At 43.5% G+C, this 19,904-nt stretch overlaps 1 protein-coding gene across 2 annotated transcripts in view; it reads left to right on the forward strand.

Annotated features, from left to right (window-relative positions):
- Nucleotides 1-19,904, forward strand: part of LOC131444470 (connector enhancer of kinase suppressor of ras 3-like) — a 45,314-nt gene that overhangs the window by 2,530 nt on the left and 22,880 nt on the right. For both annotated transcript variants that reach the window (XM_058614803.1, XM_058614804.1), the window contains exons 2-4: nt 11,370-11,533; nt 16,307-16,509; nt 17,918-18,005. In XM_058614803.1, coding sequence (XP_058470786.1) covers nt 11,370-11,533; nt 16,307-16,509; nt 17,918-18,005 — 455 coding nt within the window. The remainder of the gene's footprint in view (nt 1-11,369; nt 11,534-16,306; nt 16,510-17,917; nt 18,006-19,904) is intronic.

Here is a 19,904-nt window from a genome sequence, read left to right on the forward strand (position 1 = left end):
GCCTCATGTTGACCTATTCACACCAATGGTAAACATGGGTGTTTCCAGAGATGTTGCCCCCACGTCCTAGTAACTACCCTGTGTGGAATCATGCTCTCATTTGCCTCAGGTTGTTTTTACCAGTAGGACAGGGACTTTTTGTGTATTGGGACAGTTGTTAATCATGTGCATTGTTCAAGGGGATCAAGCAGTGGTTGGGGGAGGCCTATTGCTGGTGAAAGGCCTCTTGGTTCTTGTACTGTTGTAGATTGTTTGGAGATTGGAGATGCCCTCAAGCACATTTCCGAAAACCACAAGCTTGAATCTTTGAGCTGGACCTGTGGTGTGTCGCATGATTAGTGTGCCATATGTCATGTGTGTGTGGTGACTTGCCTTTAGGGAAACATGCACTTTCTGAAAGAGAGTTAAGATGTCACAGCACAATAGGTTTCCAGTAATTTAATGTAGTTTTCAGTTTGTGTTGATGACAAATTAAGCACAAGTTTTGAGGTTGAATTAAAAGAGCAGTGACATTAATACATTGACCTACATACCCGTGTTCACCAAGTCAAAAGTCATTTTCCAAATATAGTCCTGAATCCACATGAGCAGAGCTTCAGCTGAGATGTGCTGGCACTGACCAGGGAATGTTTAGCCTCAGCTCAGCCAAATAACTTCTCATTTACAAATGCGCTTCCTTTTTTTCCCCCTCTGCTTATCCACTTTGTAGTAACTGGCAGTGAGACTGCCAAGTTTTAACAACAAGGCATCACAAACATGCAAACCTACACGACTACTGTCTGACTGAATGGGTTTTTTTTCATGCTAAGGCTATGTACAGTTCACTACAAACTGGACACACATTTTTTTAAACACTGGTTAATCAAGTTTCAAAGCCACATATATGGTAGGGAATCAGGAGCATGAGGTCACAAGTCCGGCTTCTGTCCGGCATCTGTTTCAAGCCGTTTAAGTTATGATCATTTGAATGACGCTCCGATTGCACGCGTCTCCCCCATGAATGGGCATTCCTGATAACCAGTTGTCTGCTGTAGATGGTCAGCTAGTTGGGTGTTTATTTGATGTCATGTTGGTGGAAGCATATGACTTGTAGCACGAGTTGTCTGTGGCTGTATCCTGCTTCTTAAGAAGGTTGTCAGAGTGTAAACTCATTCAGTACCTGGAGTAGGACTGCACCATACTGCAGTGAGTGGGGTACTTTCTCTGTGGATGTGATGAATGGCTCTTCTGTCAAATGGTTCCTCCTTCCTCAAGAAGATTTTGTTTGTCAGTGTCCATCTGCCAGTTGGTTTGTGAGCAGGATTATGGAAAATTTGTTTTTGTGAAAACCTTGTGGAGGACTGGGGTATTAGATTTTGGCGAATGCTGATATATTTTGGTCTGAATAATGGGAACGATCCAGTAGTTCTCTTAAGCCTTGATTGGATTCAATTGGGGAGCTCTACTGAATGTACATAATGAGTATGTTTTATCTACAGAAATGATAGTGAAGTGTGGGAAATGACAGCCCGTGATCCTTACCTGACCTAAACTGCAGTGTGAACCGACATTGTGCAGACACCTCACCCTCATTAAGACATCCATTGCCTCCGTTTTAGTGCTGGCTCCATTGAACAAGTGGAGGTCTATGTTTGGATAACCACCACAGGGATCATTAATCCAGTTTAGCAAACCCTTATGCTGCACAAGCTGTATGTATGCATCACATAGTACTTGTGTTATGTTATTTCAGACGTGGATTTAGGACCGGTGGAAATCTTTTACGCCCCTTTTGGTGGCCTCATGTGTACAAAGACGTAACCAGGTTCAATCATTTGTTCAAATGAAAATAAATCTGTTCTCAAAGTTAAAACTCCTGTCTTTGTCGTTTACCAGTGGTAAGCCATCCAGCCATTCATCCTTTAAAATTGACCTTTTGTGTTCTAACTGTGTTACTTTTCCATAGAAAATGGCCTGTCCTGTTCTGGGGAAGTGCTGTAAGAGGATTCCCCCTGGGGAGAGATAACTAAAAGGGACTGCCATGGTTTTGTTCCTGTCGGCCCCTTCGCGGCCTGTTTCTCACACGGCCCCACTGTCTCAGCCTCATAGCCTCAGGGGTCTCAACATATGTTAACTTCTAGAGAAACCCTCAATAGTTATTATCACTGTTGCAAGTGACAAAGGCAAAACAGGAGAATGTTTTTGATCAGTGGTTTTATATAATGGCTAAACGTTGAGCTGCAGTTGTTGCAGCTTTAGTTCTGTTTGCACAGTACACAGTAATGGTCCTTCATGGGTATAGCACTTTATCAGACTTAGGACTTTTATCAGTTAACAGCATCAGGCTGCATTTGCCTGCGTATCCAACGGTTCTTCTCCCTGTGCCAATGGAGGAGACCAAGCCCCACTCCGGCTAACCCCTTCCAACCTGCGATAGACCTGTTTGCTTTTCATTCAAATCGAAAATATGCATTGCAAATCTCCCTGGTAATCTCAGCTTAGCAGGGCCTGTGAGCTATTTGGCCCCGCTCTGCCATAAGAGCATTGTCCTGTGCAGCAGTGTGACGTTGAAGCTGTGGGTGTAAAAGCTTCAATCTGAGGTGACACGGCGAGAGTAAATACGGGTCACATGCTTCCTGACCCCGCTTGCAGGGACGGGAAGTGCGTGCACCTGTCTATGTCCACTAGTTTTTGAGCTTGCCTGTCATTTTTACTTAAAGACAAAGTGTCACAGTCCTGTGCTTAGAGGTATTCGGTGCTGTGAAGTCTCAAATTGCTGCCGCAGCAGTTTTATGCTGGTGTTAGTATTGCCCATCGAAGCACTGCTAATGCAGTTATGCTCAAATAATCACAGGACACGAGAGGAATGTAGTCAACTGGTGTTTTATTTTCTTACTGAGCTGCACGGGGAACGAGCAGTCAAAACAGGTCACATTCGTCCTTTGTTGCATTCGGGACCACCAGTTGCTTTTAACGGATTTAAAATGCTGAACCCAGTCGGAATGATGGTTCCCCCCCCGAGCCGACCAAATAAACACAAAGCTCTTTCATCCTGCGACCAGCTTACACTGTAATGGACTGCAATGTCATTATGATTATGAACTGATCTGTACGTTTATGAACTGCTACCCACTTGTGGGTTACGCCGGGCAGTTGGGAGTGTGCCAGAGTAGAGCCTGTTCTGAACATGCCCAGACTAGTTCATATTTTCCCAGTCCTCCACAGAGACCGACTGAATTCCTGTCTGGTTGTTAACCCATTTTTTTAAAATTCCAATCCTGTGGTTAAACTTTAACACAACTCTCGGACTTTCATTTTAGATTGCATTTTCCTGATATGGTGCTTGTATCACATTAGAGCTGTGTTCACGGTTTCACTCGCTTGTGAAATGTGTTTAAATCTGCCAACTCTTTTGTTGACTGGTTGCACAATTAAATTGATGGACACGGCAGCGCGTAATGGGCCGGATTTATGTTTCACATCATTGATGAACTCATGAGCCCGAGGCTCACCATCAGAAAGGCTTCATGTAGCCCAAGTACATGGAAGTATGAAGGTGGTTGGAATTAACAAGGAAACTATAAAACATCTGGAAGATTAAACAAAGCTTTATTCCCTTTTTGTGGTCATATGTATATTTGGTTTTCCAAAGCACACAAAGGCAAATATTAATCTATTGTGAAGAGGCCATAAAACAGACGAGTGAAGCACCTGTGCCAGGTGTCAGTTTTCATTTGGTTACATTTGAAAATCTCGTTGGGATTTCAGTGAAGTCACACACACTGTTCGAATCTGGAAAAACTACCCCACCGCTTGCATATTTTCTAATTTTCTCTCAACAGTCATATCATTAAGCCTCGCGGGTTAATAAAGGTTAGCTGTGACTGATCCACCCCGACATGTTTTGTTGGAATTTGTTGTGAAACCTTTTAAACTCACTGAACTTAGAATCATCTGCTGGCTGCAATGTTGCCAGAGGCTAAAACCTGACAAGCCTCATGTCATTTTTCAGCTAAGTTGGACTCAGGGAGTTTAAAATAAAACATACTGTATTTTTTTGTTCCAGGGATCTCTCCTCAAATAGTTTGTACAAAGGACATTGGAGCGATATGTTGGTTTTGAATTTGTTCAAGCAGGGAGTGGCTCTACAATTGTTGGAGATTCTATAGAATCCCCGCTTTTGTTTTTGTCAGTGTAGACACCTGGGAAAGCCTCCCTCCTGCCCTTAATCGCTGCCTGTTTGTGGCACATTTGTCATAGGAATATGACTGTCCCTTTCTTAATATGTCATGGCTGCAAGGGAGAACAACAGGTGCCGGCGAGAATACAAACAAACCTCATGACGCGTCATGTCAACAGCATCCCTTTCCACAACAAGCAGTGTGTGTCCGTCCATGTGGCTGCGTCGTGGCCTGCAGGTGAACCACTGTCGCTCACCACTAGCTTTCATCGGAGATGACTCACCCTTCCCCCCACCTGTGGTCTTCTCACAGCAGGGAGAACAGGATCAGCTGCCCACGGCCAGTCGGCTGCTGCCTCGTTGTGTTTGACGCGATTCATTCAAGTGTGCGTTCCATTCGTTCCCCCTCTGTGATATTAAAAGGAATTAGTCACTGAAAAGCTGTGTGGAAAGTGAACGACTTGTTGCTTTAATGTAGTGAATGTGTTTATTATTATTTTAAGGCCAGCATATGTTGGTTTTTTGGAGGATGGACAGACCAATGATGCTCTCAGTCTTTTTGACCCTGTTCCCATGCCCTTAAATCGTCTTCAAATATTTGGATTTAGGTCACTCACTCCTCCACTTTATCATCATCCAACTTCCCCCAACCTCTTCATGCCTAAAATGCAGACATAATCTGCAGGATCTGTCCTTTTTGCCTTGCAGCTCGTACTTTTTTTTTTTTAACAACATTTGAAGACTGATTTGCCCTGTGGGGATTTTTATGGCCATTAGCAGCTTCTTATCCAAATATGCTCACAGGAAATCCACATGAGGAACAGAGAAAGTAGAACTGTCTGCTTGCCTGTCTGTCATGTGTTGTCTTTTTTGGTAAAAGCCATAAATAAAGCATTGTCATACCACACGATATGAGAACTGATGACAAAGTTTTGAGATCGCTGCGTCTACTTCAATCTTCCCATGGCAAACTAAATGAGCGGGGCTTATTTCCTCCCCGAAACCTAGTTCATCTTTATTGTGGTTTCCATAGGCAGCTATTATGGTGTTGGTAAATTGGTCTGTAATCAGCTTGCAGGGCCACCCTGCTTATGTGCCATACATGTGATGGGATGAAACCACTAAAGAGTTCCCCTGCTTTTTCTTCCTCAACCTGTTTGTGTCTTAGTGGCTGTGACTTTGAACCCAGGTTTAGATGCCACTTCTTAAAAAGTGGTAATTTTCCATTCTCGTTTTTCCTTGTCTTTTTCTGACTCTGCCCTTTGTTCTTCCTCTCCTTGTCTCGTTCCCTCCATCGCTGTCTCTTTGCAACAACCCCTTAATTATAGTTTTGTCTTCAGCAAATCAAGCAGAGTGAGTGTTTTAGATGTCCTGTTGACACACGAGCGGCACTGTCAGTTACACAACACCCCATCTTCGGCGGCAGCAGCATCTCCCAGGCCCACACAGAGCGAATGTCATTTTTACTCTCTGGTTTCATTGGGAATAGAACCGGAAACTTCAAGACCACTCCTGAATTCCTGCAGCCTCTGTGCTGAGATTTCAAGACACAAAAACTGTGACTATCTTTGGACACTTGTCAACAGGCGGAACCACAACAATATGAGCATTGGAGGGGCCAGGAAAGACGGAAGATTGTGGTGGGTGGGGATGTAGACACAGGGCTGGGAAGACAAGGGAGGAGGAGGAGGGGGTAGATTGAGACATTTTTAGGGCTTTGTTGTGCGTTTGTGTTGATGGTCACAAGCTGCACTGTGACCGGGCAGAACACTGATTGGAAAGTGATGGGTGTTTACATTACAGAGGTGAATGCTGCAACCCCTGCTAGACCCCAAGGCTGTGGCCGCACAAATCGGACACTCTTGCCCAACCATATATGAAAAAAGTTTGACAGAGACAGAGATAGAGAGATTGTCTTTCATTTTCACAACTGTCATGGTTGCTTATTTACTCATGTGCCTGCAGCAGTTTGTTTCATCTCCTCATGGTCTTGTTTTCCGCTGTTTGTTCTCATTTTGTGCATGACCAGAAGTCATCATGTATCATCAGGTGTCATGTGACTAGAGCCACAACTAACTTACTTATTTTCATAATCGATTAATCTGTCGATTATTTTCTCAGTTCATCGTTTGGTGCATAAAATATCAGAAAACCTTAAAAAATGTTGATTGGTGTTCGTCAAACCTGGAGATGACGATGTTCTCAAATGTCTTGTTTTGTCCACAAACCAAAATGATTAACCTTTAATGATTTCTTTGTTATCCCGAGCAAAGAAATGAAGAAACTGCTCATTTAACATTTAAAATTTACATACATTTAAGGAAGCTTAAACAATCGGAAATCTTGTTTTAATCATGGAAAAAGCTTTCAGCCGATTAATTTGTTCTCAAAATAGTTGTCGATTCATTTAGTAATCGTTGAAAAATTCACAAGTTTGATGAGGCGCCAAACAATGTGCCTGAGGTTGTGTGCTGCTGTAGGTGAGGATTAACTGAATCCTAGTTGCCGGTGTGCTTCAACCGCAGCCGCCCTGCAAACTTTGACCCCTGCTTCTCTCATCAGTCGTCATCCATCACTCTGTAAGAGACAGAGCTGCTTTTGTCCGCCCGTGGAAGGACTGGCCTCAGCTGCTTTTTCTCTCACTCAGGAAGCCCCCACGTGGGACATGTCATTGACATTTTGTAGTCTGTCCATGTTTCAGATTAGGGTATGTGAACTGAAACACTCTTTGTTAGCCAGAGGAAGCAATGATAAGATTAAAACGTGGATCACACGGGGCCGTTCGGCAGACGAGTGCGACAGAAGTGATCCTTATGCCGTCCAGTAAAATGCTGAGTCATCTGCATACATCCTGATTCAATAACAAGTAGTGAATTTAGCATTCTATATATTATTGCAAAGCCTGTTTGAACTACAATACACGTAGATTGTTTCTTTTTCTTTGCCTTAGAGCTTACCATAGAAGTAGATAATGTTTTGGTGTTGTAATTATTTTATTTCAGCATTTTTTCTCTAAATATACGCAGCCGTGCACAGTTTACTCAAATCCCACCTCATACTTTGGCTTGGCAGAGAAATGAGAAGACACTTATGCTGCATAACCGCAACGAGACATTGCAGTTAAATAGTTACCATAACATTTTAAGAGATTTTCATGTATTTATGTGTAGTGGGGTATGTTTTTGTTTAGAAATGCAGTAAAGATTTTATAGGGGACATTAAGATGTTCATAAAAATCAGCATCTTAATGCATTTCATGTTTCTTTTTCTGCGTCGACTCGGCGTCTCACTGTCTGCGTGTATGTTTGCAGCAGCACATCTGAAATTGTTGTTTATCACAAGTCGTATCATCGTGGCGATAGTCAACAGCATTTTCACTCACAATGACACTTTTAAAGAAGAAGACGATGGAAATCTGTAAGACTCCACTGTACACGGAACACAACACGCTGATTGAGGAGATGTAGAGCAGCATTGTGTAAACTCCTATCCTCCCTTCCCATTGGAAGGGCTTGGCCGACTGTGTGTACAGGCTTTGTTGTTGTCCTGTGAAGTCATGCATTATTAGAGGATAGCTCAGCAGTTGCCGAGAGGAGCTTTTTCTTTCTAATTACAACACGGCCTGGTCCAGCCAGGAACCATTGTGCCCAAGTGCTGCGAGTTCCCACAATGGTGCAGCTCAGGCGGAGAACAATGAGTCAAATTCCTGACCATTCCCCACAGGTTCAGAGGCCAGGCTGACAAATAAAGACAGTGGAGTTACAGTGGCTTTGCCATTCTACACCCAGCCGCTCTCCCACTGGCCACCCCAGTGGGGATATTGTTTACGTTTGTGCCCATGTTTGTGTGAGTGTTTGTTGCAGGGTTGCCACAGCTCCCACGGGGGAGTAAAGTTGGGGGGGAGGAGAGAGAGGAAGAAGGAGCTCTCTCGCTCTTTTTGTAAGAGGTGTAAGACTGATCACTCTTTTTCTAATGTAATCAAAACTCTGAGAAAGAAAATTTGGCATCCGAGAGCACGGCACTACTGAGGGCATTGTTGACCTGCAGAGGACAGAACACTGAGCTTTTATAAGCTGTCGTTGTCCAAACCTGTGTGCTGGTTTTGAACAGATTTATTTAATAGTTGTTTGGTGATGTAGGCTGCACATCTTAAAGGTCTAGTTCCGCTTGTAGCATACATCCATGCTTGCTTTGCCAGCTGTCCAGAAATATGGCTGCGTCTATGACTACACACAGTTGTGTTGTTAACCTGTTTGACACATAATCACTGTTTGCTGAGTGCGCGACGCTGGGTGGTAAGAAAGACCTCACAGTGAACAGCAGGTGCCATACATCACCTGCTGCACTGTTTATTTATTGATCGCCGACGCTGATTATTCAGATATTATCTCTCATAGTGGGAGGAGCGGGGGTCTTTTTTACTCTACTGTTTCATTTTCTGCAGGTTAACTCTGATCTGGATCCAATTTGTAAGATTATTCCGCCTTTCAATGCGTACTTGATACATCTGAATTGATTCCTGTAAATTTGAATTTCTTCCCCTGTTAATCTGCTGTGAAAAATGTCAGCTGGCTTCAACCAATGTTTTTCCATCTTAAAGCCCATGTGACCACGGTGCTGTGTGTCTCTGTCACACTCACTTGCTCTGGTTTGAGGACATTTTGCCAAGTGGTTCACAGAGGCCATTAAACTCCTCCAAATGTGTTTCATCCTGTGCAGGCTTTTGAAAAGCATTCACACAGTCCTGCCCACCCCCGCCCCCCTTCTGAAGTCACAATAATGTGACACTCTATCTCTTTTATTACTTTCTCTCCCCTTAATGAAAATTGATAGTCTCACACACACATACACACACCCCAGAAGCCATTGATCAAGGCCCTATAAATGTTTTATAAGCCCAGTGGTAGGGACACCCCTCTTTTTTTTACAGAAGGTGTCGATGGTGTGGTCCACGGGGACACATTGCTGTGGTATGCTCCTCTGAGGGCCCCTCAAAGTCAAAGCATTTAGTCTCCAACACACCACCACACATTTACTCTTCTTCTCAGTCACCGCTGCCATCAGGATAGGTGGAGTTAGCAATTGTTCCATTTCAAAGCCAATGCAGATCAGTTTGGACCTGACATTTCTAAACTCACTGAGGCCGGACTTCTTGGATGAGGGATAGATGAAGACTGAGCTGGAAAGCAGCCCACAGGAAAGGAAAGGCCCTTCATTCATCAAAGATCCCCCCACTCACTCACTCTCTATGTTGTTTCTTTCCAGTGCTATTTTTCCATATTGACGTTGTGCGGTTTTACAGCAAGCTAATCTGAGAAACACACAGTTTTCAAGGCCCTGTGTGTTATATTAAAAGCTGTAATGTGCTCTTTCTAGTTTCTTCTTCTGTTTTTATTGAGTGTGGTGGCACCATTCCACAGGAAATGGCTTTTTTAACACAGCAGGATGTAGAGACTCTGTCCCTTCTGGGGTCCAAGTCTTTGTTTTCATCTATAATTGCATTAAGTGACTTGCGCGGTGTTTGAATTTGGCTTGTGTTTTGTGTTGTTGTGGTGTGAGTTTGGGCCAACACTCGTTCGTTCCCTTTCCTGCGATCCACAGTGAATTCATCTGCAGGCTGCCCGGCTAGTCAGTGGTTAACTTTAGAATTATCTGAAGTCCAGCGTATGAATTAGCATACCAAGGAATGAGAAAAATCCAACAAACCTAACTGGACTTGACTTGTGTAGCAGCTAATGTTTAACGAGCCGTGATGGATTTTCCGCTAAGATTCAGCAGAGCTCTCACATAAAATGCTGTCATATTATGTGAACTTTTTAATAGATTCAAAGGGAAAAGTCTAAAGTAGTCGAATTTTAAGTAATTATAAAACAAGTTTTTAATAAAATTACAACTCTACAGCCTCTTACCCCAGACATTTTAAAGGTTATTACTGTTACTGACTTAAATTAACCCATAACTTAAAGTTTGATTGTCATTTTTGTAAAGTTACACCCCCTCAAACTCAGCTAATTTGCCAATTTAAGTTAAGTTAAGTTAAAACAGTTTGATTCAGGTTGGATTGGCAGCAACTAACTGCCTTTGGATTCTGATTCAACTGTCGATGCAGCAGAGGATTCAACCAACGATTGTTCTACAGCTTTAAGTTAGATTCTGTTTTGAATTGAAGGTGACTTGTAAATAACATGTTGAGTCAGTCATGTTTACACATGCCGTGCAAACTCGTTTTGTCAGCGGTTTTACTCGACTCACACACATACAGTGTCTCCCTTTTTTTTCCTCTTTTTGAAACCTATGCACAGACAAGTATCAGACAAGTAAAAATATCCAACATACAATGCCTTTTTATATGGATGCTGTTAAGTTAAGTTACTTATTCCTTAAGAAATCACATTTTCTCATTAGATTTTGTCTGTGATCCTGATATGGAGACTGAGCAGCCTTGGTGGAGCTCTAATTTGTTGTTGTGTGTGTGTGTGTTGTGCAGCTGACAGGTTTTTCAGCAGTGCAGGGCACAGGGCCATGTCCCTGCAGCTGCCCCTTCTCTGTGCACTCTTTGACTGGGAGAATGATGGCACTAACTTGTGCACCCGCAGCACGACGCACACATAAACACACACACAAAGGCTCGTTATTCGCACTGTTGTCTGGACACTGGGTTGAATGGACTAGCGAGTGGTCAGGAGGACACACACACACACAGACAGCCTGCGCGTTTGTGAGCTTGTTTAATGCGGTGTGTGTGTTGTTCATAACTCATTCTATAGGATCAGAAGAGGAGTTGCTGTAGTGCATTACTAAATATATATGTTCCAAAGCAGTTGGAGTTAACACAACTTTCCCGACACGTTTGTTGCTGCAGTTGCTACGCCCCTGACACACACACACACACACACACACAAATATAGCCCTCCATTGTTTAACCAGTCTAACAGTCTTAGAAGTCTCAACCGTTACTCTGTTTATAGTCTGTTGATCTAGCTAGGAGCAAAGATAGAGGACCCACCTGTTCCTTATCTCCACTGTGTCTACACACTCACTCACACACTATTGGGGCCACAAGCTAATTAGACTGACAGATACAGTAATTGAGCTGAAGTTAGCGCCGTGTTTATGTTTGAAATGGGAGCTTTCTTTCAGAAATGCGAATGTTAAACATTTGTCTACTGGATTTCCTCTCACTTCGTCTTCCCCCTCTTTGCATATCCAGGTTTGGACGACAGCCTGCAGCAGTATGTCAGCAACTTTGAGCGGGAGAAGATCAGCGGGGAGCAGCTACTGAAGATCACGCACCAAGACTTGGAGGAGCTCGGCGTGGCCAGGATCGGACACCAGGAGCTGGTGCTGGAGGCGGTCGATCTGCTCTGCGCTCTGGTCAGTGGAGTCCATGTGGCTGTTTTTGTAATGTCTTTACATCCTCCCTGCCCTCCCCCCTCTCTCCCTCTCCCTCTCTCTCTCTCTGTCCCTGTCTGTGTCAACTTTCTGGTTCGGCAGCTAAAAGACGTAGTGATGCATCTAAGGGCTCATCTTTCCACACACAGCTCAGCAGGGTGTGGAGGCTCCATGACACGCGGAGCTGCCTGAGGACATTGGGGAGAAAGGAGTGTCATTTAAGCACCATTTCTACTAAGCAGTGGAGTTTGGGTGGGTTTGATACCCACAGCCATTCCTTATTGTCCCTCTTTTGGGGTTACGTAGCAGCACAGTGGTAGAGACACACTGGATCCTGTTAAATGATTGACAGGAGATTCATCACTCACTGTCAACATTCCACATTCTCAACAAGCGGAGTGGAATGGGAGAAGCGCAAAATGTGCCGTTATTAAAAATATGGCTCATTACGATGGTGAGGATTCAAAGCCATTTGTGCTTCTGTTGTAACGTATAATGTGGGCGTGCAGTAGAGATTACCGAGAGGCTACACTGTGACGCGCACTGTTTACATAGCTGATGGAGCTATCGTCTTACACACCACGTCAAGCTGAACTGTAGCCTACTATACCTCTAGAAGAGGAGCGATCAGGCCAGGCCAGTGAAAGTTAATGGTGATTATTATGCAGTGATCACTGACAGTTTGGTCTGTTTAGATTAGATTAGATTACAACTCTTCCTTTGTGAATATAACGATTCTGAATAAATATCTAATGGCGCTTATTTTTGACAATATTCAGACACTTAAGCTTAAACAATCGGAAATCTTGTTTTAGTCATTAAAAAAGCTTCAAACCGATTATTTGATGATCAAAATAGTTGTCAATTAATTAAGTAATCGATTAATCTTTTCAGCTCTACTCATTTTCATTAAAAAAAAACATATTTAAAAGGATTAAGGTGTGATATTTGTGCAGCTCTGTGTTCTCTTCAGTCGGTAAAATAAGATGTATAATAATAATTCATCTAAAATGATATTTTGACACACATTTTGGATATTGCGTCCCCTGCGATTTGAAAATTGCAGTAAGCTGTGTGTGCGATTTAGATAAAATTTTGATTAACTGTTCAGTCCTACTCCGTACACATGAAACACATTTATTTTTAAAGATGTATTTATTCTTTAGCCTCCGTCCTCTTTAGTGAAATGATGGTCAGTTTCGTGCCTTCTCCTCACAAAGTTCCGCTCTCATTAGTCCCTCTAGGAGCAAACCGACAAATGATCTGTCCGTCATCGCAGCGCTGCCAACACAAATCTCTCTCTCTCTCTCTCTCTCTCTCTCTCTCTCTCTCTCTCTCTCTCTCTCTCTCTCTCTCTCTCTCTCTCCCTCCCTCTCCCTCTCTCTCTCTCTCTGCGTTCAACTGGTGAGCGTGAAAAGAGCAATGAAAACCGTCCATGCTTCAGCTGACAGGGAACCAGGTTTCAAGCAGATGGGATCGATTTGGAGTTTTATCACATCCTGTGCCATAAACGTCCCAGATTGTGGTCGCGGTGTCAGCGTTTCTCTCTCTTTAATGCTCGCTTAAGCTGCTTTACATTAATCCTTGAGGGGCACGGGTATTTTTACCCCGGAGAAACTTTTGTCCACCTAAAGACCCACAATGTTTGATACCACTAATTGTAAAGATTTCATTTAATTTGCGGCCATTTAAATGGGTTTGCTCGGATGTTTAACGAAGCACCCACAGATTTGATGGACTCCCTTTGACCTAACTGTAATAACACACGTCCACTATCTAACCTCCTTACCTGTTCCAAAACGGACACCTGGAAGCACTTGGGTGTCTTCTTTATATCGAATATATACCATAATGTACATCATGTGGGCCGTAACCTCTTTTATCATCCCAGTAATCGGGCCCAGATTTGTGTTCACCCCAAAAACCTTTATATCTCACGTTACATTTTATCTTGTGATGTTATTTTAAGAAAATCCCTGCATGTGAATTCTATTCTCTTTATTCAAATATTTGCTGCTGCTTTGTCATACATACTGTAATGTGTGTTTTTATATTTTATAGTATTGTGCAATTTAATAAGATGCCTATCAGGTACATTGCACTTTCTTGAAGCTTTTAGGAATGTTGGACTCTCTGCGACCTTTCACCTCTGATTGAAGCTGTGTGGTAAAATGTTTTTTTTGCCCGTTTTGGAGCCGCCATATTAAGAGCGAGGACTCAGCCTTCCTCAGACCCCTTGAGAGGAAGTTGAGGCCCCCGATTCAATTAGCTTTAACTGTGGCAAGGTCACTGCTACTGCCAGGACAAAGAAAACCTCCCACTCCACTTGCACTATCTGCCCCGACCCCCACTACGTTTGTCCCTCTTTGTCTTATTTACCTTTAGTTCCTGCTGACACAGTACATGTACATCTGTTTTTGCCCTTGACTTAAATATCATTTCAATATTTAAACACAAGTGTGCACGAAATAAAGATTTCACCTTCACGGAAACGTTAACGTCCTGTTTGCAGATCTCAACCTAAATCATCATGATCGGTGGCTTCACTTACAGCCCCACAGCACTTTAGGAGGAATTTATACTCCTGCTTCTCTTTGACTCAACAGCTTTCAAGACCAAACTGCTGTCCTGGGACAAAGAAAGAACATTTCAATTAATTTTACTGGGAGGCTTTGATGCCTTCTGCAGAGTCAGTGTTGAAACCCAACACTTCCTTATTTGCTCTCAGACCCCAGTGGGCGCACTCATGATAGTCCAGCATGCATGTGAACACACAGTATTATGTCAGATCTGTAAATGTACTTTACTTTTGGGGTAGAATCGTCTTTACATGGTGCTTTTTTAGCAGATGCACACACTCTCTCTGTCCAGTCAGATCCATGAGAGCCTGTGGCAGGGGCAGAGAGTGCTGTGTTGTGGTAACTAGTATCCATTTCCCCTGCAGACACTTATATCAATGCATGGCCTCTCTAAAAAGCCTCTTGTCATCTTGATTCTAGATTAACTCGCGTCTATTAAAAGGCATGTAAATTTGGCTTAAAAAATGGTCTTATTTTATTGCAACCACAGATTTGACTCGGGCGTGGGTTTCACTTCAGCTGGCAGTGTGGGACAAAGACTCGCTGGACATCTGTGGGCCCGTCGGAGCTGCTGTGACTGTGTGATTAGCCTGTTAATGAAAAAGCCAGTGGAGACGTTTGATTTGGGGAAAAATGCTCCCAGTGCGCAGTGTGAGCTAACGGCTGGACGAGAAACCAAAACCGTCAAATGACTTCCCCTCTCGTCTTTTTCCCGTTTATCCTCTGATCATGTTTGATTCTCTTTTATGGTGTTGATGTGAACGTGGGGCAGGGGCAAGACTGCAGCCTACGGCTACCGTTTGACTCATTCACTGATTCCTTGGCAGCTGCAGTGAAATGATTTGTATGTTTTTGGGCACACATTGGCAAGAGGCAGTAAGATAAACATACACACTAAAAACAGTTGCAGATTTACTTTGTTTTTTGCCAAGCTACTGTAACATTACATCACACGTGAAGCAACCAAGTAACCTCACAAGTGCAAGGCCACCCCTTTTCTGCTTACCTTAAAGCAGAACATCAGTTTTAAAACTGTTAAATAATCTCTTTGTGGCCACAGGGGTGTGACGAGACATTCAGCTCTGCGACAACACTGTAACCGTTCAAAGTAATGTATGACTTTTTTTAAAAAACGGCCTTGAAGTGCATGTTTTCCAAGTATAAGTAACTATGCGTGCTATGGCAGAGAAAAGAAAGAAGCCAAAACAACGAGCAAGCACTTGGCGAGCATCAGTGGAGAAGAAACAAACTCCTTTCCCTCCCGGCAAGAAATCTCTGGCAGAACCAGACATGGAGAGGTGCCCTATAAGCCTCGGCCGGTCGGAGTGAAAGGGAAAAATGGGGGGCAGGGGAGAGGTGGGGGAAAATGGGGGGAGAGGCCAGCAGCAATTAAGGAACTAAAGCCTAAAAATGATGAGTGGGAATCTTAATCTAAATATGTACAGCCATTTGTTCCCAAAACCTTTCAAGAACAATGTTTTTAGACTAAATAAGGGTACGGATGTAATTTGTCTGAGGTCACGAGGGAGACTCTCTCCCCAAGTGTTGGAGCTCTAATAGCAAACTCAACTGTGACTCCAGACTCCAGATCTTTTAACCGTGCATTTGTTGGGAGCATCTTCTACTGGAACTTCACTGCCGTGCCGTGGGACCCTTCTCATTTCGAGATACGGCCAATCTGATGTGGCCGTGTGCAGTCGCAGACACGACTTTACTGTGTGTATCTTGTAATAGCTCAGTACTCAGTACTGCGACAGCTGGGCTGCACTTTACCTAGAGAGAGAGAGAGCTTGTGCTGCCCTTTGCATATGAATAACCTATAAAGTGCAGGAATGCAGAAGCAGGAAACAACCCGGCCTCAAGAATGCAAACTTTGCTCTGCTTGATAGGAGTCAGGTGATGGCACATGTGCACCCTTGTACAAATCCATAGAGTGAGGGGGAATGTTCATGCCTGTTGCAGTCTCGTAGAGTCAAGTGCATTTAAATCACGTCTGTCAAAGGAAAAAAATTACAGCCATTCATTACACAGGAAAAAACACGCTTTTGTCCTTAGGGACAAAAAGCAGGTACCTCCCAGATTTAGACAGTAAAAATGCGGCTGTTTGTGTGGTTTTTAAGTTTGATTAGAGCGACGTGTCCGTTTTAAACTGTTTACCTTCGTTTATCTTTTTCAGAACTATGGAGTGGAGACGGACAACTTAAAGAATCTGGTGGTGAGGATGAGAGCTGCCACCAACACTCTACACATGGCCACGTGTGACAGACGAAAAAGCCCGGCGTACGACGGCAGCACCTCGCGCAAGCCACCCAACGACTTCCTCACCTCGGTGGTGGAGCTCATCGGAGCCGCGAAGAGCCTCCTGGCTTGGCTCGACAGGTAATTAGACTGTGCCTGTACCTGTCTTTTCATCACTGTTGTCAGTAATGTGTGCATAGTTACTGAATGTAGACTTGGAAGGGGTGGAATTAATCCTTCTTTGTTTGGATATGATGTCTGTATCCCTTCTGCTCTTCTGATGACCTGTTCTAAAACACATTATACATGAATAATTATCATTTTTATTAAATGAATGATATTTGTTTAAAAACCTTTTACGCCTATCTCTCTGACCTGAAAATAAATAAATAAATCATATTATTTACCGAAACGTAATGGCAGTCATTCTTATACAGTTTTTCTTTCAACCGATACTGCCTTTTTAAAAACATAATTCACATTTTACATGGTTTTATAGAGAAATTATATCGTAAATATTCATTTTTTTTGTTAACTCTCTCATTTTAGTACTTAGTCAGTGTTAAAAAGTTAATATGAGGTGCTAATAAGTTTGTATGTTGGCACATTACTGGCACACAGGCTTAGTAAGCAAAACGTGAGGTATGACTGATGCTGACAATGCAGTATGAGGTCATTTTTTATTATTATTAGTGCACCAAGTGGGACATAATCAAGATTACATCCCATGCATTCCCATGATTTTATAGCTTGAATCCTTGACTATGAGAATACAGCAAAGGAAACTCTCCAGGAAATTCACAGCAGGTGCAGCAACTTTCCTGCCTCCTGCCTCCTGCATGCCGGACCCAGGCACCGCCCCCTTTTTGCCAGATCATTCCAGGAAAATGTGAACGTGTTTGACACGCACGACTCCTGTTGTGTTCGTTCAATGTGAACGGAAAACTCTCTGTCTGGAAAAATTGGGTCTGTGCAGTAGTTTTAAATCGATCCACCTTACATATGTAGTAAGAAACAAGTTATAGTCTCCATGCAACATTTAGTCGGCCCCCCCTGCCCTTCCCACATCGGCCCCCGCCACTCTGCTCAACGTTTACTCAGTTTTAATCTAATGCGCAGAGGCACATGTTGATATGTTGGTTTAGGGCCTGATGTTTGGGGGGAGCTATTTTAGAGTATGTGTGTTTTTATATGGAGTCGGGGGAGAGAGAAAAAAAGGGGGGGGGGGGCACCAGAATGGTGACATTCTTGAATTACAACCAAGTCTGTCTGTGGCTAGTCACCCACACACAGTCATCAGAGAGAGGTTCACTGCATCTGCTGTGAAGCTCAGTATTATCGCTGACTCCACGTTACTGCACCATTATTTTTATATATATATATATCCAGTTTCTCTGTTTTATGAGTGAAGGATGTGATTAATATCAAACTATTTTTTTTATACATAGATACTGAAATTGTGCAGTGAAACAAAGTTCAACGCGGCTCCACCGCAGTCCATCACTGGACCCTAATGTTCTCTCTTTCCCCCTCTTCTGTCCGCTCGCAGGACGCCTCTTACAGGGATCAGTGACTTCACAGCCACCAAGAACAAGATCATTCAGCTGTGCCTGGAGCTCACCACCACAGTTCAACAGGTCTGCACGCTCGTTAGTTCAACAACACACATGTAGACAGCCCCGGGGACACACACACACACACACACACACACACAAAAACAGCTTTTTCCACCACTGAGCTCGGGGGCAGAGACACGCAGGATAAAGTGTAGGAGAAGAGAGTTATGGGAAATGTGGTCTGGCAGCACGGCGTAAACCTGAAGCCAGAAGTCTGAGCACATTATTGCACATGCTGTTGTTTTTCTTGGGTTATTTTCCTCCCCTGTGCTTTTTAATAAGGAAGAACCCCCTCAGTGCTGGGGCACTTAATGGTTAACGTCGCTTTTGTGTCTCCATTTTCATAAAAAAAAAAACAAAAAAAAAAACCCACTGGTGTTCTTTTAACAGTGGCTGCCAACATTCCCCAGGCTGCCGTTCTTCTTCTTCTTCTTCTCCCTCCATAGCCATGTGGTTTCTGTTCTTGCCTCTCCTCCAAGATGCTCACAGTGGGAGACCAAACTGTCTGAGGAGCACTTCCTGCGTGTAGGTTTTAGCGCCGCAGTGAGGAGGTGGTCCATCTGACGGCCAGATAGATCACTAAAACAGTTAAAACAGAGCATCAGCAAACATCCACGATGCAGTGTTTTCAAAGTCTCCTGCAGACAGTTGCTCCAGCGTTGCATCACGGCTGAGTTGGTATTTCTTTCGTCAGTTTTTACTCAACCAGTAGATATTTATTCTTCTTTCTTCTTTTTTTTTTTTTTTAAAGGCAGCTGGCGAGCGGCTTTTCCCTTCACAGTTCAGTATGTACAGTTTTCATCTCACCGTCTCGAGGCTTTGTCGTAAGCACCGCCGGTGAAAGTGGCCGGTCAGACCGCAGGTGTCATTTTGTGGAGGCTTATTACATCAAAATAAATTCCTTTCCCAGAGTGCCTGTTTCCCCCGCTAGAGTCTGGGATTTCACCACCTCTGGTGATTTACTATGGGCGTCTCGGTCATGGTCATCCAGCCGGGTGTGGGGTATACATTTCCCACACTGCCATGTGAGATAGGGAGGTTATGGCGGAGAATAAACAATCGTGAGGTGCTGAAAGAGTCTTGTATAGCTGGAGCGATTGGTTTTCCTCCTGCAGCTGGAGAAGATATGGAAGTTTGGTGTGTGTGTGTGTGTGTGTGTGTGTGTGTGTCCCCCGCCATTAGTTTTAAATCAACTCGTAAAATCTAACCAAAGCTGCCATTAAAGCATTTGAACTCTCACAGAAAGTTACAAGATATTTGACCCTTTTTAATGAAACCAGTCGGACCCCCGTCTTTGTTTTTTAATAAGAAGCAGGCAAGCACATGAGCTACTGGTTATTATAGTAGGCTGCAGAGGAGACTGTATCACCACGGCGATTCATTTAATAAAGGGGGAGAGGGGGGAGCACAGGGTTCACTCGACTCGTTCATGAACTTCAGACAAAAATTAGGGCTTTTTTAGATCGCACAATTTATGTGTTCTGCATGAATGAAGCCTGTGTCTACACACAATGTGACGCCGCAACAGAACTCCAGGCACATCGCAAATCCCGTCTGTATTGAGGTCAGTCTCTTTCAAAGAATACATATTTCAGTGATCTCCTCGTGGCGTTTGTGTGTTCCAGAATGTTTGGACGTGTTTGTTTTTCTCTTTTTATTGTGAAGGGGGAAAAAACACTGACAGAGATTCCGTTATTGAGGCCAAACGTGGAACTATAATGATAATATTTGCATCATTTATTGATAGAGTAGATCAAACAGGGGTGTTGGAGGACCAGGTATATGCACGTATTCTTCTCTAGGTTAAAAGGCACTCTGCTACTTCATTGCTCAACCATGTAAATCCACTCTGGTGGAAGATCAAAGGCTCTTTGAGCAGCACACACACACACACACAGAGTCATCTGATCCACACTGTCT

The sequence above is a fragment of the Solea solea genome, chromosome 18 (assembly GCF_958295425.1).
Source record: "Solea solea chromosome 18, fSolSol10.1, whole genome shotgun sequence".
Lineage (NCBI taxonomy): Eukaryota > Metazoa > Chordata > Actinopteri > Pleuronectiformes > Soleidae > Solea > Solea solea.